Source organism: Anas acuta, chromosome 2 (assembly GCF_963932015.1).
Source record: "Anas acuta chromosome 2, bAnaAcu1.1, whole genome shotgun sequence".
Lineage (NCBI taxonomy): Eukaryota > Metazoa > Chordata > Aves > Anseriformes > Anatidae > Anas > Anas acuta.
This window is the reverse complement of record NC_088980.1, coordinates 113,535,556-113,559,940: the sequence shown is the minus strand read 5'-3', so window position 1 is coordinate 113,559,940 and position 24,385 is coordinate 113,535,556. Positions and strand designations below refer to the sequence as shown.

Below are 24,385 nucleotides of genomic sequence, written 5' to 3'. Positions count from 1 at the left end.
AGTGACCTCTGGAGCAGAAAGAAAGAAAGAAAGCTGAAAGAAGCCATAGAAGTTTCACTGCCAGAATCATTAGTTAAGTATATCCCAGAGGATGTACAAGCCCTGCAGACACCTGTGTAAAAGAGGGGCTTGAGACAATGCAGACAATGAACATTTTCACTAGTATAAACAGCAGTGCTCCTATCAACTTTGGGCTATGCACAAGCCTATTGTCTTGGCTTTTGAAAATGTTACAAATGTCAAAAAATGACATGATATAAAATCTTTATTACAATCTAGCATTTACCTGCTCAAACTAGTTATCTGGATTTTAAAAACGAGAGCTTCAAGAGTAAATTTTTTTACTTGCAATGAAAATTCAGTATTAGCTGCTTTTTTTGCTTTTTTAAGGCCATAGGATGAAAAAAAAAGAGTAATGTACAGCATATTAATTAGAGCACAATAAGAATCATAAATGTTTCATTTAATAATTAGAGGTTTTGTTGAAATTAAATATACAAATGAAATACAGGAACAGTAAATCTATATTCTTAAGACCTATAGTCACTTTTTGGAAAAAAAAAAAAAAAAAAAAAAAAAAACAACACTGAAAAAGTATTCATTTAAAACAGTCTTTACAAATATGTGTGTATGTATGTTTTAAGCCAGTTTCCTAAGTAGTATTTTAGAACAGCTCAATTTTTGACTGCATAAAATGTACTCAAAGATAAGAAAAAAATTATATAAAATAAAAATCAAAATGACTGATTTTAAACTAACATTTTAGTATTAAGCAATTAGTATTTTGTATTAGAATTTAGTATTAAGATAGCAATTAGTATTTTGAAAATATATCAGTATATATCAGCCAGTATTTTGAAAATATATCAATATATCAGAACTACCAGACATTTTAAATGTCAGAATGACGTGTAAGTTTTAGTGTGCAGAAATTTTTTTCCAAAAATATAGATATAAGGAATTTTCAAGCTGTAATTCATAAGGAATTTTCAAGCTGTAATTCTCACACTGTCTCATGATCTAGTCCTGCTGATATTTAACAAAGAAAAAGGAAAAGAATCAGAAGGACTTTATAACAATTATCATATTATTTATACGATGTAATATGCAATTAACTCTTTTTAATTTTAGAAGCACATTTACATGTTTTTTGACTCCTCAAAATGTGAATTAAAAAAATAATAATTTAGACCAAGAATTTTTATTAAGAATCACCCACAAGCATAAAACATTTTTAATGTAAATATAGCATCTTGAAATAGATTCATCTCTAGGTTTGCAAATAAAGCAACAATAAAACATATATCAAAAGTAATTAGTATTAAAATCTAAACTTGAGTTAACACAGTATCTCTCATTTTCAGACACCAATTTTAAACCACCTACAACATTGCTAAACTTTGATTGTTCAGTCTGAAATTAAGTTAATTTGGCATTTATTGTCAACAAATAAGATATGGTTATCGATATTGTTATCAATAAATACTGCCAACAAATAAATTAGGGGGAAAAAAAAAAAAAAAAAAAAAAAAGAGACACCAGCACTTGAAAAGAATTAAATTTTAGTTTGTTTTACAACTTCTAACACCTATACATGCTGGAAGAAAAAAAAAAAATCTCTGACTGTGAGAAACCTGAAAAGAATTTATGCAGACATCAGATATATGACATTTATATTTCTTTCAAAAAAAAAAATCCACATGGAATCAACTTACAAAGTTAGAATTATATTACACGTATGCTTGTGAAGCATTTAAAGGCCAACAACATTATCCTCCCTGGATTCTGTCTACACTGAGTACCTGTATGTAATGGCCTGTATGTACAGGCACACAATTCTCAGCCTTTGTGTACAAAATTTACAACAGACTAGTAATGCCAAAATACTGCTGTTCTCTAAAAGGATATACACTTATCTAGTGGAAAGGTCCTAATAGAAATGTCTTTGCATGATTTGTATTCACCTTTTCATAAGCCAGTAATACATCCTTCACGGCTTCACCTTCCAGATTTAGCTTTTCTTCCAGCAGAGGGCTGTGTTTCTTCATGAAGTCTATATCCTCCTGAATCTTTCTGTTGACTGTTTCTATCTTAAGTATTTGGGTTTCTACCTGTCGCAGCTGACAGCTTTTACAATCAAAATGCCATCGTAGCTCCAAGGTGTCTTGAGCACACATTTCATATTCTGTTAAAAAGATAATTAGCATAACAAAATGTGTATCTGAGGGAAACCATGAATACTTAGTGAGATTAGGAAATATGTTGTTATAACAACGAGTACAAGACTTGCAAAATTTTGCTGTAAAATACTTTAAAGGCCAACAGAGGACATCGCTTACAAACGACATCACCAAATACTGTGTTAGCAGTAGAACCATTTAGAAACTCATATTTAATAATTTAACTACATCATTCAAGCAAATTGTCAAAGTGAGAGGTGTTTTTGTGTTTATGAAGGAAACTAAAAACACCTGGCATCAACTTATATCCTGAGGGGGATATTACCACACAAAAACAGCTGTACAGAACTTCTCTGTCACCAACAATGGACATACGTTGATGCAGAAGAACAGGACGAGTATATATCCTAGATCACCTTAATATGCCAACTGTTTTCAGTTCAGGGACACTTCCTGAATTAAGGTGGCTTCAGAAAAGCTAGACTAAAGATACACATTTGAAGCCATCAAATAGATCATGTTCATGTTGCCACACAGAATTGTGTCAGTCTTAATTCACTTCATTGCATTTACTTTTCCTACTCCAGCATAAATTTCCTAAGGGTCCTTACAAGAAAATATGTAACTAGATCATTGGTTGCTGAATGACAGCATATATTTTATCTTGCTCAGAAAAAAAGGCTTATTACAGACTGTGTCGTAACAGTCCTGCAGCAGTTCATGTTCTACATAGAGAAAAAGTATTGGCATGAATCTAAGGAAAATAAAGTAAGATTATCAGATAAGAAAAAATATATATATTCAGAAAATATCTCAGCAGGAGTAAACTGCTCCAAATCTGAGAGAAAGCATACATTTCACAGAGAAAAACAGCTCGCAAGCTCTAAGAAGTAGCTGTGGAATATCCAGTGTAATCCCTTAACATTGGATAAAATTTGCTGCGTTAACAGGACATAAATCACAAATTTAGATATTTATTATTTCATTGCCACTAAAAGTTAAAGGGACTTTGTATGAATAAGTGGTTTTTCTATGTCATACTAAGTGATGCCTAACAGTAAGATGAATAAAATGTGTATTACACTGGATTTTTGTTATATTTCAGAGAAGGTCAGTTCTGAAGATGGGTTATGTCACTGCAATTAGTTGAATGTGTTACAGTACAAAAAGGCAGCAGGAGCTAGCAATAATGGAAATCAAAGGAAGTCTGAAGAAATAACAGGATTCTGTGCCTACTCTGAATGGGTCATGCAAACTCTTAATTAAGAATCTCCTGGGTTTGTAATACTTAGATTAGGGATAATTATAACATCCCTGAGGGTCTTTTCCCTTTATCCTCAATTCTGTTTTAACATAATTTTTGTCTTATAGATAATAGTGTGAAATATTAGAATCCTGAAAATGACAAATTTACTCCAAGGACACAACATTGTACTACCATAGTCTACTCATAAATCAAGGGGGAGAGTTGGTTAATCTTCACAGACAAACTTCATGCTGTTTTGTGCTTTTTTGTTTGTTTTAATAGATATGGTGTATCATTATATATATGAACATAATGAACATATATATTATCATAATGAACACAATGTGTTCAGTATATTCTACTATTCCAAACTTTTGATTTTTTTTATATTTGCAGATAATGTTAAACAGCAAAGTAAGAGTAATAGATCGGTAGAGTATCACACACATATACATATATATGTGTATATATATATATATATATATATATATATATATATATATATACTGCTTTTTGCATCACTGCAATTGACTTGTAACATCCCTGCAGTTCAAATCATGAAATACTGTGCTAGAGAATGAAGCTCTATCATTGACCTTATCTTCTTGAAGCTTTTTTTGCTTCTATAATTTTGACCTTTCAGTTGTCACAGGATTTTCTCCTGCAAGCATTTTCTAACGTCCCTATGAATGAATTTTAATTCTGGTTCTTTATTCAATCTCTTCTTTTGTTTTCAGGATGTTATAAATTGCCCTTTAGAGGAAACTGATTAAAAATGAAAAAGAAAAAAAACAATCTCTGCAAACTGGTAAAACCTTAACATGTTTCTTGTTTCCAATTAGAGTTAGTTATTAGCTAAAATAAATAAATAAATAAGAAAATAAATATAAAACAAAAAAATTATTCTCACATATTGTCAGGGATCTATCTGTCCAATTTCATATTTTGTCTTTCTAGGGAAAAAAAAAAAAAAAAAAAAGTACATGTTTGGGACTAAAAAAGTACTGGCTTGCCTTCATTATGCACTCATTTTCACGCAGTGTTTATCCATCAATAAACACAGTTATGAAAGACTCTTGCTCCATAACCATATGGATTGTTACTGGATTGTGAGGGAGGTATTTGTCAAAATCTTAGGAGGTTGTGCACCAGAGTATGCGCCTTAGTACTGACTATGATTTCACATCCAGGAACCTACTATTATAAATTATGCCACTTCTTTTCCTCTCCATCTTCATATCTCTTGTGGCTCCTGATACCATTCTGAAAATGATGGGAAGATTGTAGAGAAACCACTGCTATGTTTTTCAAATTAGTGTCTGGGAATATTAACAGGTGTTCCACCACCTCTAATTTTAGTGCAGCATCACAGTAACAAACAGATGTAATGGAATACCATGATGGTTCAGAGCCTGTATTTTCCTCTTCTATGACTTACTTAAACAAGACAGTAAAAAGTAGTCAAAAACACAACTGGGAAGATTGGACTGACATTCTCTGAGGCCTTTTTCTTGGAATAGTTATAAATATTGCTCTACTGCTCTCAGTGTAAGAAAGGCACTGTAGACTGAAAGGATAAGATGAAGCTCTATAGAGCTAAAATGGTTACAAATCACATGAAAACCAGTTGAGTGAAGACACATTGACCACTGCATCTCTAACATCAAGAACCTAGATTTTGTCAGAACTCAACAGTTTTCATTATGAAAATAAAAGATAGTTTGCCAGCCAAAAAATAAGCATTAGCATAGAAAGTTTAATGTCTCATTTCCTATTTTTAAGGTCCTTACTCTTGTTTGCTGCTGTGGTATATTTTGTTAGACATCTGGATATAAAAATAATAAACTACCCCCACAGCACCTACAGGATAACCTGAGGCATTTCTGTAAAAAGGAATTGGGAGATTTATAGCTGTCAACTGGAAGACTTAAGAGAATTGTGTACCTTCACATAATGTGATGTGTTGCAAATGTAAAGGAACTAAGAACAGGACCCTAAAATCAGAAATAAAGATACTATACTTCCAAGGCTGATTTGGCAGCCTCCAAGATAGCCACTACTCACTGATAATAAACAAACATGGTATCTTGAAATATTATGGTGACATATTGTAGAAAAAGCTGAGAAGTTTGATGGCTTGATGTTGTTATTGCTTATTCCCTGGCTATAGGAATATGAACTATACATTTATATCTATACATGTAAATATATAGATATGAATAGAAAGTTAGGAATATGAACTATTTAGAAAAAAAGAGGGTGTGTGTTAAAATAAATAGTCAAAATAGTCAAATATGTATGTGGGTTGCCAGCCACAATATGTTGATTTACTGATTTTACAGATATTGTGCATTCTTATGCATTAAAGGGGAGGATCATCCTGTCCACATGATCTTTTGGTATACTTTGGCACACACCAGCCATTTCCACTATTGTGAAACTTCACCTTTTACTAATGAAACACATATCATCCCCTTCATTTTTTTTTTTTTTTTTTGTGAATTTTTACTAATATTAGACAAGAAGAATTAAGACTTCCTTATAAGTAAACAGCCTATTTTATTCATTAACGACATTGCAAAACAAAGCCAAGCAACTCAAACCAATAAGGTTAAGAGGAATACAAAGGAAAAAAAGTTTAGAGATTTTAGAGTCCATAACCATGGGTTCACTACCATGATGACATACATACACTTCTTCCCAAGAAAAAATAAAGAATTTGGTGGAATTTGGTGGTTAACCTAATATGACACTACTCAGGTATACTACATCAAAAATTTTGCTCATCAATATTTGCCATTCTCTCTTGGCACTGAATAGCTTGAAATATACAGACAAATGGTATTCCCAGAACAACAACTTGAGCAGTTTTTTCATCATAATTAACGGACTTTCTAAATTCAGTGCAGGAAAACATATTCTGAAAGGAAAAGTAATCCACCATTATGGAATCTGTTCTCCAAGACAGCCAGTCATCTTTTTTTCTTTTTTTTCTTTTTTTTTTTTTACATCTGTTGACTGCCCTATCATCAGCATCTCTGTTAGAAAAAGACTCCTCTAAATGAAGTAGAAAATTAATTACGTTGGATCCTGCATTAAACTGACTTCTGTAAGCTTCTTCAGAGCTTCCATTCTTCTCTCACTATAGCAAACTCCTCAGTTTGACAACATGAATATGAAATCATTAAGCATGTCCTCTAGTGTTCATTTTCTTTAAACCATTAAGACTGACATGCACCTGAGGGTGGTGCTTGTGTCCATACAGGTCTGAAACTCCAAAGTGTCAACTACAGAAGGCAGACACGTAACAGTTTTTCACAGAAGCTTTGTTTCAAAACTTTGTTTTTCTTTTCTTCTTTTGCTTGGCTATTCTGGAGTATTGTGCAGTTAAGTTTCTTTACAGTCTCAGAGGCCAGGAGCTAGCTGTCATTTGAAGCTCTCCTTAATACTCACTCACAAAAGGATTCATTAAAGCTTGAACTTTGATAGAAAAAATCAGGGCTCTGGTAGACTGCACTGTGACTTACACACTGTGTTGCCATGTTTTGTTTCTTTAAACACTGGGATGGAAGGTATTTGATTCTCTTAACATCTTAAACTGGGCAGAATATCTGTTTCACAAGGCATACAAGAGAAGAACAAGCCTTGGTAGTTCCTAAGTAGTTCTTTGGTAGTTCCTAGTTGGAACAAGCGTAGGTAGTTCCTAACAATGGTCTAGTACAGCAAGTGCTTCATTATTGGTAAAAAGTTTAAATTATTCAGAAACTGAACTGTAATTCCAGTAAGAGCTCTCAAAATTATTTTCCTTTTTCCTACAAACACCTAATGTGATTTGTTAAATAGCTGTGTGAGATTCTTTAGACTACCTTGATCATATTTGCACTAAAGACCAACATTAACATCTATAGAAAATAAAAAAAAAGAAAAAAAGCCAAGGTGAAATGTTGTTGCAGAACCATACACATCTTTTCAATAAAAAACAGTAATAAACATGGTCAAAGAATAGAGAACAGATCACAGTACTCAGAAAGAAAGATCAGGGAATAAGTCTCAAGAGCAAAGAGACAGTAACCTTAAAAAAAAAAAAAAAAAAAAAAAAAGTGATCACAACTAAAAAGAGGTGATTTTAAGACTGCTGTCATCATTTTTCAATATTAAGAACACATACACACAAAAGCTGTAATAGTTAAGTGAGAATTTGGAAAGAGTAATCCACCCCCAATCATAGCATCTATGACTGTCAATGAATATGAATGGCTTTTGACATGATACAACACTGATAATGCTAATGCATGTTTATAATTTTCCTCTAGATATATGTTTTCCCCCAAGCAACAGGCTATAAGTCTAGGTTCAAATGCTACCTATTTTCCGGTATGCCTTGTGACTCAGAAGACAACAACAGCTGCAAAGTAACTGCTTTTTTTTTCCTTTTCTTTTTTAATTCTATAGTGTAGATGTCAGTTAATCACAGAATATCTTAGAATGTCCATAGAGTCTGAGATTTCAAGGAGACCTATTGATGGTTACATCAAACCATTCATGTAAATATGTTATGCAAATTTATCACATTTTATTAAAAAAAACAAAACAAAACAAAAAAACTATCTTTTTAATTTATGGTTTAATATACAGTTTAGCACATTGCATTATTTTGTAATTCTTCTTAAACTTCTTATTCCCTGCCACAAGCTGAGTATCTCTCATAATCTTCAGTGTCTTGTTTATTCTTAAGCTATTTCTCAAACAATGTTGACTATTCTGTTAATGTACATTCTGTGTTGTTGTTGTCTTGTTGTTTTTTTGTTGTTGTTGTATTGTTTTGTTTTGTTTTGTCTTCCCATGGATACATATTCAAGCATACAAAATTCAGAAGCATAAATATTGTAGTTCTATTACACTAAACACAACTATAGTCATAATTCTTATTCTTGGTAACATACTTACTGAAAAATAACAAATATTCTTAGTTTCAATACTGATACCTTTTTGCACAGCTGCAGGGAGCTGCTGCAGCCTCCAGAGTGATATACGATCTATTTCCATGCCAAGCTTTTTCCTTCGCTGTCTCTCTCTCTCCAAAGCTTTTTCTGCCTCCTCACGATCGGCCTCCAGTCGCTTAATTAGCTCAGTAACTTCCAATAGCAAAGCTTCTGTTTCGCGCTTCAAGGTTAATGTCTTGCTGTCTTTAAAAATACATTAAAAATTATTTTCTTAATGAAAGCTTAGTCATATGCTTTTTATTCCAGCTTCATTCTCAACACAAAGTTGGCCTATCCCCATGTATCATGGTAAGCACAATTAGTTACATTGCTTTTAAAAAATACATTATAATTACTTCTTGTGAAAGCTTAAAAATATACTCTATTCCAGCTTCATTCTCAATAGAAAGCTAGCGTCAAGGCAAGCACAATTAGTTGCAAATAAAACTTGCAATTTCAGTAGCATTTTCCTCTGGCTTAAGTCAAATGCAGAGTACAACAAAAATACATTAATAAAGATGGTACCAAATTTTCATTTTTGCCATGTTGCTTGGGTCAGTAATCAAGTTCCTAATTATCTCAATTTTTAAAGAATACTTGCTTTGCTCTATTTTATTTTATTTTCCCCAGGAAGTATCAAAGTCTTCAGATTTCTAACAATATTCAGTGTAATATCTCAAAAACAAACAACAAAAAAATGTTGGGTCATCTTATTTTGTGAAATGTGGCTATCAAGAATGCCTGAGTTATTTGTTTCCATACAAGATTTTTTGAGGCCGTCTTCCATTATCCCGATCTAAAGAAGCTACAGAATTCAAGACCTTTACATTTAGATCTCACAGTCAATAATCATTAATTTCCCAAATTATTCTGATTAAAACTGTGAGCATTGAAAAAAAAAAAAAAAAAAAAAAAAAAAAAGATAACTACTTAATCTACTTTCACTGGAAAGAACTTTTGGCTTTGCTGGCATCAACAAAAATGTTATCACACAATTTACTGCAGACAGGATTGCCTCAGGCTAGCAGTAATTAAAATGTAGTGTGGCTTAAAAAGTGCATATAATCTCTCTAATACTTAAAATAATTTTAAAAAGTATAATCTGAATAAAGAAGCAAATTGTAAAAAATAGAACTCTGTCTCAGGAGTATATTATGAAAACCCTGCAACATTGGTGCAGATATTTGTTTTACTGAAATTAAATGGAAAAAAAAAATAATCTAGATTTTCCAGCAACCAGTGTAACTAGTTTTACCGGTTCAACTCCTACATGTGTTAAAATGCAGTATGAATCTAAATACAGAAATGTAAATTACTGTCTTGCAAACAGGATGATTTAATAGTACTTAATATAACATTTTAAATGTATGTCTTTCAGCTTGACAGAGAATACACAGACAGATTTCAAAGGACACACTCATCACTTACATAAGATATACCAAGTAATTAACAACTATTATTAAATGCAAAGCATATATTAAATGAGGGTAAGTAACGATAACCACTCAGACTGAATACTATAAAACATTTTACCTTCACAAGATACATTAGCTTCTTGAAAATCCAGTGACAACCAGGTATCTTCATTAGATTCAGCACTGACCTGTTTTGTTATCCTGTAGATAAAACCCCCCACCACTAAAATTTTAGACTGAATTTAAATTAACGCTGTTACATAAATATTATTTTCACTAAGTCAAAAGTGTATCTTTTCAGTCTTATACATTTAAACATTGGTTTAGGTGAACGGAATAATTGCTAAAAAACACTGCAAGTCATACAGAAGAATTCTTAATTGTACAATTCCCATATAAACGCTTTTCTCACATTTATTTACAGAAATACAAGAAAGAGATTTCTTTAATATCTGAAACTGTTGTGAGAAACTGTTCTGGAAAAGTTGTTACTCTTTCCAAGCCCTGAACTTGGCAGAGCAATATATACTTTCCAAACTCTTCTAAACAGCAGAAGCACTGAGGGTCACTATGAGGCACAGACATATTTTACACTGCAAGTTAGATGTAGTTTCACTTTTATCAGTTTAAGGTAAGTCATCACTGAAGGGTCACAATGAAAAGTATTAAAGATTTTTTAGAGATACAAAGTTCTTCATCAGTTTCCAACAGACAAGCTTTTGAAATCCTGGGAGACTCAAAAGCAGAAAAGAGGAGGGCATTGTTAAAATGAGATCAGGACAAGTTTAACCCACAAGTGACAGAGGGAAAGAAATAACTGAAACAGACAAATTAGAACACAAGCGAACCACAGCTCTCATGTGACCTCACGAGGCTCATTAGCCTGCTGGAGTTTAGAAGAAAGAGGATGAAAGATCACCACCACCCATTTATGCCCACATGTGCAGGTTAAAGAGCACATACAGGTCTGTCACATGCACCTAAGACAACAATGAAATCTGTTTTCATGGTACATCGCACATACATGCACAAAGTGAAAGTGCAGAGTTGAAAGCACTGCACTGAAATCTGGGGTTTCTATGAAAAAAAATAAAAATATATCTGGGGTTTCTAAGAAAAAAAAACATCAAAAAAATCTGATGTCAAAAATAGAACTGAAGCCTCCCTAGATCAACAAAAAATACATGTAAAGTACTGGGAAGAGAACAACAACAATAAAAAGATTTTTGATAGGAAAACTTCGACTAGATGATGGAAGAGATTTCAAATCAGATGCAGAAGCAGGAGTTCAATGAACAGGTTAAGTAGACTGACCACAAAGTAACTCAGTAGGCATATCTGACAGAGTGAAAATATACAGAGAAATGGAGTGATCATTGAGGAAAACAGTCAGGACAACAAGCTGTGTGCATGAGACACTTTCTCCTCTTCAAACTCTTCTTATTAATCTTTGTTATGAGAACTACATTATAAAGTAGCCTGCATCATGAACAATACGATTTAAAGTCACACAGTCAGCTTTATTTTGGGTATCTTCTAACTTGAAGCAATGAGAGCCTAAAATAAGGGCAATGAGCTGTATTTAAGTACCTGAGATTAGGCACAATTACAGAAGTACCAAAAACTGAACAACTCTTACCAACAGAAATTCGTCATCTAGGTGGGTCTTGAGACATGAGATCACTTTGAAAATTAAACACTGAATAGGAGGGATATAAGAAATACTCCATAAATACTTTAGGGCTCCTGAAATAACCACCTCCTGAAGGTACTAAAAATACTTTAGATAAATTTTATGCAACAGAAGAATTTAGTATAGTCTATAGTTCATAGAGCAGACTTTATAAAGACTTTATAACTTTATAAAGTTAGTCAGACTAACTTCTCATCAATTAATTACCTGACATTAAAACAAATACATCATTTTGTATGATTCTGTGTGTTTCTTTGTATGTTTTGTATACAATTCTTACCGTGGCACTTTTTCTTCCTTAAACACATGGTCATACTGCAAAAGTAAAATAAAAACTCCATCATACATCTCAGATAATACATACATTTCCTCTTTCCTAATAAAAAGGCCAGCACATTTTTTATCATAAGAGGATATAATCAGTGTACATACAGATGTATGTTTCTTACCATCTTAAAATAAATACGAAGTTTTTGAATTTTTAAAAACTGTGATCTCAAAAGGTTGGTAATAAAACAAAATGTTTGTAGATAAGTGTCATGTATTACTTAATTTTGTAATGTAATTTTTTAAAACTAATTTTATATCGTTAATACCATTGCTGCTCTTTTAACCACCATACTTTGTTTTTAGTCTCAAAACTATTGGAGAGTGTCTGTCTGAACTTTGTATGCTTTTTCCTCATTAGGGTTATGTTTAGAACAGTAAAAAACTACTAGGCTGTTTGGGCCCAGCAATTTTATCACCTACATCATTAGATTGTTACAAAATCTTATTGCTGCAAAATCTTATTTGCAAATCATTCCCAGTTTCCAAGCACAGTTCAGGAACTGGAAAGAGTGAGAAACCAGTCCCCAAAGCAGTGTGCACACTGTTTATCAAATTTAACAATAAGTACATGAGGTTTTCCATTTCTACTGGACACGTTAGTGGTGATATTTAATTGACTATCAGAGATGTACATAAATTCATATTTATCCTAGTAAAGTCAAAGGCTCTCTATATTTGTAGCAGTATATTCATTCCTGTAAATATTCCCAATTTTGAATTTTAGAAGCATTCCTGAAATACAGATGCTGAAGCCACCCTGTCTTTTTTTCATCTTAAGTCATAGTTGTAACGATGTCACTGTCTAAAGGCCTTAAACTATTTTTAAGCTCTGTGTATTAAGTATGCTCACAAAGTTAGAAGAGATGTGGAAAACATGCACAAGACTGCATATGCATTAATATGAACAAGTATCTAGAGTTTATCCATCTAATTCCTGTATATTGATGACAAAATTATGATATTAAAATCATTTCACTGTTCTCACGTCATTTTAAATACAGGTGAATGAGACAATATAAAATTTTCTACCTGTCTATGCTGTAAATTGAGATATTACTATAGTTCATACACCTTGGATTCTTCTACTACCTATGCTGCAGTTGCAGAAATCTCCCTGAAGCATGTTTAACAATGTTTTTGGAAGATTAATGTAAGATAGTCTTCCTGATGTGCTGCTATGATGGCACTATGGTCGATACTCGAGCTAAATTATTTAAATATAACTTGTCTGCAAAAGTAGCAATCAGATCTTCTTACTGCAGTGTAGATATATACAGAATTTATTAACATTTGGAAAACACTCCTCCAGTAAAGTGAATTATTTAAATAATACTAATCATGTTCTCAAAGAAGTTAATGGGAAGATTTTACTATACTTTAAAACAGAATATATTGCACTTTTATTCATCTGCCTACCCATTTGTAGTTCCCCCTTATTCTTGTTTCTATTCATACAAAATCTGTATAGGCTATGAAAACATCATATATTGCTAGAATCAGAAACATAGTATTTTCAAATTTACAACTCTGTTCACAGAACATAAGAATAAAGAATATTTAATCAAGGAATTTTTAAGTACTGTTTAGGAAAGAACATTGCTTACTATAAGTGACAGAAAATGGCACAGAGATCAATCTGAGTATCTAGTCAAGATTAGTATCAAGAAATATTTTGTAGACTATCTACATCATCGAAACGATTCTGTGTGCATCCGAATTGTCATATATGAATTTACTAATATATATATGATATATTATATCAAGACGCTGTGAGACAGTTTGATTTGCCTAAACCATTAAGCAGATAATACATCATAACTAGTAAAAAAAACCTGCTGGGCACTGTTTTGGACCACACATACCAGCTGAAGTAACATTTTTAAATAGAAATCACCATAGTAATCTTACTTTAAAAATATACTTGTTACACAAAAAAGCACTTGGACATTTTCAACCATAAATGTACCTGTTGAAAGCATTTATACAGCTTTACTTCCAACTCTTGAATGTGATAAATAGCTTTATTAATACATGGCAATGGAGTGTTTACAAAAGCACAGCTACGTTTCCTTATGGTGGTCCACTCGTTCTTACCTGGAGAAAGAAAGAAAATACAGAAGGTTGATAAACGTTACATGCAGGCTGATATCAGATTTTCTGATACATTATTTTTTTCCTTTACTTTGGGATTCGATAAACCTTGGTCTTGACTTTGACTAGGAGAATGTAACAGCTGCATCTATTACTATGCTGCACACTTTATGCAAAAAAACATTGTTCCTTTTCAACACAATCTCAAAAATGAGGAGAGGAAGACTCAAAAATGAATGAAGAATATGAAGGAATAATTTCAAAAAGATGAGAAAAATGGATGAAGGTCAGAATACAGTTTGTTATAATTAATTTTATGTAATTAATCCCAAATTATTTGAATTTGATAATTTTAGGCTAGTCCTCAGTGAAGATTTTGTCCAACCAGAAAAAATATCAGAAACCAAAAAGGCAAAGCTGTCAGATACTAAAACAAACAAACAAACAAACAAAAACGTCTCAAGGTCTGAAGAGGCAAGCTTAGGCTGCTCTTATGCACACAATACTTAGTTCCAGCCAGTGTTTGCTTCAACTTTTTGAAGGGATGAACAATTTCTTAAACTCTGCTAGCCTTATAATGACATAATTAAATTATACTGTGTCACACTATTAATGTTAACTAATTAATACACAGAATGGTAATCTGACTGCAGAGATCATTAATGAAAGGTGTCAGGAATCAGAACAAGACACTGAAAGCTAACAGCTAATCTATGAAAAAAATATAAGCAGCTGTCCTACAAAGATGGAACATTAACCTAATTAAGTTCAGGGGGACAAAATGCTATAAGGGCCTTGGAGATTAACCAAAAATAGCAATATTAATAATAGGGATTACACAGTAAAGCAGATAGATTTACAGAAAACCTTCATATACAGTTTGTGGGTGGTTGTGTTTATTTATTTATTTATTTACTTTTAAAGAATAAATTCTTAGTATCTTGATCTGCATCTTGTCTGTAGGTTACATAACATTCTTCTAACCTTACTCTTTTATGTAAAGAGCTTTACTGAAATGGAAAAGATGGTTTGAAAATTTTTATTTGAAAAGGAGCCCACTAAAACTGGTATTGAAAACAACCTCACAGGATCTCACTCTGCTTGTTTCTAGAGCCTTCACAGGATGCCTACTGTCCTAACAAAGCATATAAAGACTTTGGATAGTTCTTACACTCTGATCCACAACATACAAGTTCATGTTTCCAGATCAATATTACTTCAGTTTCACTTAGTTGTTTCTACTGCTATTGTTTTCACGTTTTACTAAATGAACGTTAATATTGTCATAAAAATTATTTCTTTTCATACATCATTAATGTAACTAACAATAACTTAATTTAAACAAAATCTGGAACTTATAAACAACATAATAAAAAGAGAATTTTTCTCTTACTTCTTTGGTATTCCTTGGTAAATGCAAACATTTTTACGAGTCTTCTAAACCATTTGTAAAAACAAATTAGAAATACAACTCAGTAAGAAAGTGGAATCATTCACCATTTTCTTACAATCTAAACAAAAAAATCTATATGATGTGAAATACAGCTAATTTTGCTTTTTCCAGGTAGAAAAACTGAAGTATGAACGAGTAACATCAATGACTGACACTCAAAATATACAAATGCTATGAAGGATTTTGAGCAGCATGACAGATAACCTAGAAAGAGGACTAGCATTGCACACTATTAAAATACAAAATATACAATATTTAATTATGTCTTAAATCTAAGCCCTTCTTTAAATTACTTGAAAACTGTATTATAGAAGACATCTGACATACCATGGGGTGCCTCACCACTGTCCTTAGAATAGGAAATCATCTGTGTTTCAAACATTATTGCTGGTAGTGCTTTGCAGCCTAATAATTAGAAAAATAACAATACATATATACATAAATACACCTTTTAAACACTTCTTTTCATCAGCACAAAATTCATCCTATCAGTGACATATATCTGTAGTATTTTTAAAGGTTAGCAAATCTGCTTTCCCTTTTTCTACTAAGAGAGAGACAACAATTAACCAGTTGGAATTACAAATTGCCCAGTGGAACCTACATAAGTAATGAAATTGTAATAAAATAAATAAATACACGTAAATAAATAGGAATGAGACAGGCAGATTTCAACCCATGTGTCCCAGCATTTTAAATTACACGATTTTTTTTGAATCCCACAACACTAGAAATTAGCCCTAACTGGACAGATGTGTAGAGTGGATAACCTATGAGATGAATTTTCATTACAAAACTGTCAGTGGAAGTCCATAAACCTGTCAACTGAACCACTGCCCACTCAACGGATAGATAACACAGAACAAAACAATCTATTTTGCATACAAAACGGTAGCTTTTTCCATTTCCTGAAACAATTATTGCCTGAAACAATTATTGGTGGGTCTCAACATTGCTTAAAGAAATATGCCAACTTGGCAAGCAAGAACTTTTAACTCAACGTGTGATAGTATGTCAGCTTCTTGGACTCAGCAAAGCAATACCTTAGCCTCTTAGCCACACTAGCTCCAACAAGGAATACAAAAGATTCTTAACTCTCAGAAAGTCAATGAAAATAAGTATCTACAGGCAGAATGGCTTTAGAGCAAGAAAAAAAGAGAAGAAAAAACATATATACAAAAGGATGAAATCCAGAAGAAAAAAGAAAAAAAAAAAAAAAAAAGCTTAAGAAACAGTTCCAGTTCATCATTTCTTATAAAGCCAGCAATGCATCAGGAAGGAGGTACAAAACAGACTATTATCTGATATACAAGTTATAGACACCTACTATACAATCTGATATACACCTTGTTAGGAACAAGGTGTGAACATCATTTGCCTGATGCAGAATCGTTCACATTACACAGAATACAAAAAACTCATTTCACCGTGCATGACAACCTGCTCAAACTATATTGGACAAATCCAGACTTGATGACAAAAGTCTTGTATCTGTCTGAGGCTTGGAAAAAAAATAGTCAGCACTTAGTTCACTCAGTATCTTTTGAAAATCTTAGCTTCCATATACATGTACATAAATACTACTTGTGTTCATAGCTGTAGTTATAAATATACAGATGAACAAATTTCTTTAATACTATCCTACCTAGACTAGTAAGCCAAATCTAGTGAGTTAGCACTGTAATTCTGTAATATGTATCTCCAACCTCCAGGAAGTGTTATTCTGCACAAATAATTTTACAGCATTCAAACTGACTTTCTCACTCTGCCAAAGATAACCACTATGTTAAGCCACACTGCTAGAGCATACCTTTCAAAAGCCATTGTATGCTACTTCATAAAGGAGTAAGAAAAAAAAAAGCATTGTGAATGTTTTATCAGGTATGTATATAAACTTATTAAAAATATATGTCAGATATATTATTAAATATGACTAAAGCTAAATTAAAAATACAACACAAATTATTTTCTAGGTACTTTAATAGAAATAATTGGTCAGCTGCTAAAAACAAATGTTTAATGACAACATCTCAAATAGAAAGATGAGGAACTAACAACTCTGTTAAAAGTAAAACTCTTAACAAATGTTTTTCTATGAAAGAGATTAGACTCCAGATGTTAGAATTACTGTCCATGTAACATAAATTACTAATACTATTTCTCATCATAAAAACCATTCCCCAGGAAGAGTCTGGGGATATTCATAGATACACTCCATAAATAGCCTATTCCATATGAACCTTTCTCTCATCAACTCCGATACTTACCTCTTCACCAAAACTTTCATTCATCATTAAGCAAACTATGTGCAAATTGAAATTATCTATCTCATAAGACTAACAGGTATGGCCCAATTACAGGAGAAATTTGTTAGAAGTGTTTTTGCTGATTCCTGTTTCACTGTGGTCATGCCATTTGTGTTGGAATTTTTTCTCCTTCCCCCAAATGCAGTTAGCATAAATAAAAATTATGAACTAACACATAGTTTAAAGGAGCTAACACTCCGTGAACAATCTTCATTTTATCCTATCATTTCCTGACCTCCAAGTGCTTGCTTTCTGCAAATACAACATTTTATCATTTGGTGTTAGGGTGCTAGGACCTCTTGCACAATTTCTGCTTGTCCTCAAGCGATGCAGTGAATCATTTTAATCACTGAAATGTAGCCCAGGTTTACTTCACAATATGCAAGAAACAATTAATATCCCTAGGATTATTCCCTCAAGCTACATTTAGTGTGGTATTTCAAAATAGTACACAGTGTTTTTTAAATAGTAGTTTGCAACATTAAAATGTTTTATAGTGATACCAAAGTCTCACTCTTGAAAACAAGACTTCATGCACAATCTTGTAGGCAGTCTAATATAAACCAACAATACTAACAAAGGGAATAACAAAAATTAGAATTATTTCTTTCACAGAAAAAAATCTCTGTAAAAGAAATTGTCCCTCATACTAGCCACTACATGTTTTAAGAAGGGACATAAAATCAATAAAGTACTCTCACAAACTTCTACTGTTGTCCACAACTATATATTCTGTGTCTGAGATCTTACCACTATCATATAAATATCCAAATACTTTTGATAGTTCTGTATCTAAATCAATTTGAATTTTAGTCCAGTATTCCACTATTCTTAGGGTTCACTGCAGCTATATAGTCTACAATGGAAGTGAACTTAATTCCTATTCTTTTGGAATAAAAGGCCTTAGTGTAAATATGAACTCTAAAATAAAAACCAGACAATTAAACAAGTTGAAAAACAACTGGAAATCTCTAAGAGGTAAGGGTATTAAATCCATGTGCTTTGTGCCACAGTCTTGAATGATGCACTTTGTCATTATATATTCTCGAGTTCCACCTCTGTGACATGAATCAGAAAAGAGGAATTACTCTCCTATCAAGCAGCATTGAGAAAATAAATGCCTTAAGAGCTTCTCACATTCTGTGACATGGATTCTCACAAAATGCAACTACCTTTGACTAAAGGCACTACCTAATTTGTTATTTCAATGTTCCTCCTCACACATTCTAAGGCCAGAAATGAAACAACAGAATTATTAATCTCTTCCTTATTCCTGGAAGGTCAAAGAGACCTGACAGTTGTAGGAACAATCTCTCTGCTCAAGCAAAAAACTAATTCAATTCAATTGTTAGAAATAAGCATCCGAAATTCCATTACCAGAAAAATCATCCAAATATGTTTTAAAGATGATTACTACCCACGTTCATGCTACTAAGCGTGTTAGTTATTTGATCCATCCCCATATCCATAATTAAAATATCACGTACTATAGCACAATATTTTTGAAAAGATTATTAAACCTTAAACCTAGCATTTTCTTCTGTTGTATACGTCTAAATGAAATACAGTGAATATTGGTTACCATAGTAACCACAGAACTGAAGAAATTTAGTTTTGGCATAATTGCCGCATATGTTCATACAAATCACATCTCCTATTCTGAGCATTAGATATGTAGACATTTTTGAATTTCATTTTTTTAAAAATAGAGTAATGAAGGAACAACAAAAAAAAATTGATCAAATATTTACAGATCTTGCATTTTATCAAGCCATTAAGTACTATTATCTTTTTACTTACTTATAATTAAGCCAGTTCTGTTGTTGCTATTAGATTCAAAATACTATTTTATAATAATACATAAATAGTCAAACATCCAGAAATGGCTAGAGAAATTTCAGAAAAAACGAACAAACAACAAAAAGAAACAGCCTGTGACAAACTTATTTTATTTCTTTTCACTTGCAATGAGGTTCACATTGAATAAGGATGAATTTGCTTGTTTCTTTAGTTTCAGGAAATAGTAGAAAAGGAAAAAGTGCTCTAGGCATGCTGACACTTAGTCTTACAACAGACTAATTGTCTCAACAACATTAAAAAACATGCATTCAGCAGGAACAAGTTAACTCAATTCAACTAGCCAGTGAATTAGCTACAAACTCCTCTTTACTTCCTTATCAGCTCTCTGAATGAATGAATCATAAGCATCTAAAAACAAAAACAAAAACAAAAACAAACAAAAACAAAACAAAAAAAAAAAAAAAAAAAAAAAAAAAAAAAAAAAAACACCACAACCTTGCCAGTCAGATGAACAGTACAGTTGTATGTTTTTACTTCAACACTAAAACTCCTCTGTTCTTTCCGATTCCTAGCTTTGTTTGCTCAGTAACTTCTGTACCGGCTGTTTCAGAGCTGCCTTATACTTACCAAGTTCATTGCCATCAATACCTTTCATTTCAATGTTCAGAAATACAAATATTGGAATTTCAGAGAGTTTGGCAATACCGAACAGATAAACAGGCAAATAGATCTTGCTTAAAAACAAACACAGACATCATCTCTAGTCAAAAACTTTAATTCTTGGTGACTTAAAGCATTTTCTCAATCTGTTAAACAGTGCACAAGAATCTGTAGTTATCAGCGCTGCAACAAAGGGACCCAAAGAAAAAGTCCAAGAATTTCTTTAGCACGTGCTGTCATGCTCCTAGCATGAACTACGAACAATATAGCTTTGGTCTACTTTGCCTCCTCAGACCTCCCTGGTATCTTAAAAGATCATTAAAAGATTAGTGGGTCAAGGGACTGATGGAACTGATCCAGTCAAATTTAGAAGGATATAATAGGTTCTCAAAAAAAAATAAAATAAAATAAAAAAGGATAAGAGATGAATGAAAGATCATCTTAGTATTTAGAAATGGTTACTATTTAATACCTAATGGGCTCTCTGATGTTGCAAAGAACAGAAAAAGGCCACTAAAAATATTTTACAGCTCAGAAAAGCCAGCAGTTCCCATAACCATTAGACTCAATAATAGAGCCTGGTTTCCCCTGGAATTTTGTGCAACATTCCCTCAAAGAAAGCCAGTTCCTCCCAGCGACACAGAGCCTGACCAGCACAGCTTCCCTTCGTATTCCCTTCTGGGTGTGCACACTGGATGGGAGCTTTACAGACATGTGCTTGCTAACCAAAAGCACAGTGGATTATTCAGCTGACCGCTACCCTACAGAATATGTAAAGGGCTAATTTGTAACTCCTTTCTTACAGTCGAGGGAATAATTTGGGTCTTTCTTCCTCCTACTCTGCTGCCAATTTTCATGAAACTTGGAAGAACTTTGAGACTCCCACCTATCTGTCAAATTTGGATGAAATTGGACAGTATGTTCAAAAGCTTCTGGAGGACAGGCACTGACAGACCATATACAGTGACAGACCATATACAGTGACCTTGTTTCCTTAGATATACCAAAACCCACTCTTTAAGTGGAGGCTACCTAAAATGACTGTATTCTCTTCTTCCATAATCTTTCCATCAAACTGTATTTTGTAAGGATCTTAAAAACTGATATTTTAGAAGTAATGTAGATATAGGACAAAGAAAAAGAGACATCATCTTGTATATGCTAACAAAAAAAAAAAAAGGAAAAAAATAAAAAGAAAGAAAAAAAAAAAAACAAACAAGATAAGAATGACAGGAAGAAAAAGACAAAAAAAGAACAAAGTACAAGGATGCTGGCATACTGAAGTAAAGCGGGAGAGATAAGGCATTCATGGGAACGAAGGTGTTTGCAAGGCAAAGCTGGAAAACACATTACACAGTATGGAAAGGTAACCGTTAAAAAGATCCAAAGATAACACAGAATAAATGAGAAATCTGAAAGGAAAAGAGGCTGACAAAGACATGCTGCTAAAACTGGAATGGGACAATAAAAGCAAAAAAGGACAGAGGATCTGTAAAGCAAAAAAAAGAAATTGTGTATTTAATTAAGCAGTTACCAAGTTCCTCAGCAGAACATAAGGCGTAAAATTAAGCAGAAACTTTATTTCCTCTCTAATAATGACAGGAGCATAGCAGAGCGTGAAAACAGATGCCATTTTCAAAATAATGCCTAGATGAATTGAAAGATCCACAGCAGTTTCAACTGAATCCAAACCATTTCTGACAAATGCTTGTCAAACCCAATTTAAAATATTTTAGAGACAGTTTCTACCAAATACGCAGGCAAACTTAAACCAAACTCAGCCATCATGGCAAACTGTTAGTCAGCTCTCCTAATGTATAATGTAATCTGTCATACCTCTATGAACATAGAAAATAATGGATTACCTTCATCTTGTAAACAATTTCTTAAATATTTGAGAACTGCTCTCTCTTCTTTTCTCTACATTAAACAGACCAAATTCTTCCAATCCTCCATGCCCCCAAGGTTATTATTGTTTTTCCACTATCTTCCCCCACATTCTCTGCAGCTGGTCCAGGTCTTCCCGGATGCATCCTAAAGAGGACACGGCCTTCCAGCTGATACCTCATCAGTGCTAAGAAGAATGGATGCATTACACAATGCTTTTGGCTTTGTATCCTGATACAACCCTTGGTTCTGTCACTACAGCATGATGCTGTTTTTCATGTTTGGCACTGTAAGTTAAGGATCTTTCACTACCTTACCTAGCATTTTCTTATCTTTGTACACATAATTTCTACTTCGCATACTACTTTGTACTTGTTCTTATTTATCTACACCCTATTCTCTGACTTTTCCAGATCATTTCAAACTGTAGATCATCCTGTCCTCCAGTACTTGCAGCTCCTCCCAGGAAGGAACTGTGTCCACGTTGTGCAAGAATCATGTGGCAAGCCCTTGCTGTCCCTATTACTCAGAGTGTCTCCATTCTTCCTCAGGGACATGAGTTAGACATGGCTTGTGCCTCATATGACAATACCATGCTGTTTCAAATAATAAATAAATAAGCAAATAAATGGGGAGAAATAAACATTCTAAAACAGTGATCCATCTTTATTTGATTTCCCACTAGGTTGTATGCACTTTATCATTTCATGTTTCAGAGGAGCTCCTGGTTAAGTAGTAATTTTCGCCACTATGTATATTATATAAATAGTTTAGTCACAAAGATTAAAGAAACAAAATGAGTTGAAAATTTGGCAGGTTCATACAGTCTATTTAAATTTTTAAAAAAGGAACACAACACACTACTAAATAATATGAAATTGCATCTGTGTGTTTTCTAGTTTGAAGAGAAGATCTTGCCAAACTCCAATTCAAGAGCTGAGTAACTATAAACACATTCTTTTGTTCAGTTGGTGCAAGACGCATTTTGTGGCACTGCTGAGATGTTAGCAGCTAATTAATTCTTGATGCTCTCTTGTTAAAATAAATAAATAAATAAAATGGAAAAGTAATAGAAAAACTTGTTAAGAAAGAAAATTAAGAGAGAGATTTTAATTATACATTTTCAGACTACCTTTTTATAAGCATTCAACATTAAAGACTAACCTATGCAATGCAATGCAGCCACATTTCTTGTACTTGTCCTGAAATACACCCTTAGAAGTTGACAACTCCAAGTCAAAGTTTTGTGTAAAAAAAATAAAAGTTTGATGATAGTTAAGAAATCATCAATACCCCCAGGCTGACTGGAAGTGCTGCTTGCTCAAGCCAATGCTTCCTTACTGTGTACCTTCCAAGAGTGAGATATCCTGAACCATAAATCTTTTAATTTAGGAAATGTGACTATTAGCTTCGAGCAGTTTTTGTTCAGTAATTCAACTTAATTTTCAGACAAAGCTAAAATCACCCAGTATAATGAAGAAAAAAATAATAAAACAAAACAAACAAAAAAAGCAACATTTAATGAGGCTTTATTACATATTTGAACAACAAGAATGCAAGAGAGGGGGGTTGGGGCTAGATTTATTCATTCTGTCGCTCACAGAATTGTTCTCAAGTACATAAAAGTTAACACAATATACACAGATCATGTAATGTAAATGTGCAATTTCATGTAGACACCCACTTTTTGCTAGGCAGAGAGATTTATTTCTTATTCACATGCACAGACTAGCATAATCCTTGCTTTTATTCTCCTTCATAGGAGTAATGAACTATGCCAGTACAAAGCCCTTTTTCAAGTACATAGCTAGCACAGTACTAGGAAAATTACAGTATGCACTATATATACCTCACCAAAGTTCACCACACAGGTTTTGGGTATAGCCAAGTCCTTGGAGGTTAAATAAGAAGAGTCTGAGTGATCCAAATTTTCTCAGTATTCATTATTAAGTTATTTCTTGCTTATACTGTGAAGGAAAAAGATGCAGAAAACTATAATTACTCTGCAAATTGTCTAATGTCCAGCTTTGAGATATAGAGTTCAAAAGCAGATAATTTTTTTTTTTTCCTACATACTGCCTAATCTCAATAGCTTCCTGCTGCAACTACTATAAAGATCAAAACAGTATGCAAAATCAGGAATCCCACAGAAAGCTGGAATGGCAGGCTTCTCTCTATTATGAGATTTTTATCATTTCACAAATAACGAACATTTTAACCATTCAATTTCTATTCTTACTCCAGTCTCTCTTTTAACATCAAGTGTAGTGCTTCAGTAGGCATCTTGCAAATATTAGGAATAATTTCATTGTCATTTAGATTGATTTCACTATAATTTCTAT

The 24,385-nt window shown here is 32.8% G+C and overlaps 1 protein-coding gene across 1 annotated transcript in view; it reads right to left on the bottom strand.

The window, feature by feature from the left end:
* Positions 1 to 22,225, bottom strand: part of CCDC178 (coiled-coil domain containing 178) — a 173,297-nt gene extending 151,072 nt beyond the window's left edge. Inside the window, exons 1-8 of the mRNA XM_068672826.1 lie at positions 22,092 to 22,225; positions 20,124 to 20,230; positions 15,718 to 15,795; positions 13,813 to 13,940; positions 11,797 to 11,831; positions 9,942 to 10,024; positions 8,412 to 8,612; positions 1,965 to 2,185 (exon numbers count right to left, since the gene is read on the bottom strand). Of these exons, the coding sequence (XP_068528927.1) occupies positions 1,965 to 2,185; positions 8,412 to 8,612; positions 9,942 to 10,024; positions 11,797 to 11,831; positions 13,813 to 13,940; positions 15,718 to 15,795; positions 20,124 to 20,230; positions 22,092 to 22,225 (987 nt within the window). The remainder of the gene's footprint in view (positions 1 to 1,964; positions 2,186 to 8,411; positions 8,613 to 9,941; positions 10,025 to 11,796; positions 11,832 to 13,812; positions 13,941 to 15,717; positions 15,796 to 20,123; positions 20,231 to 22,091) is intronic.
* Between the last annotated feature and the right edge of the window lie 2,160 nt (positions 22,226 to 24,385).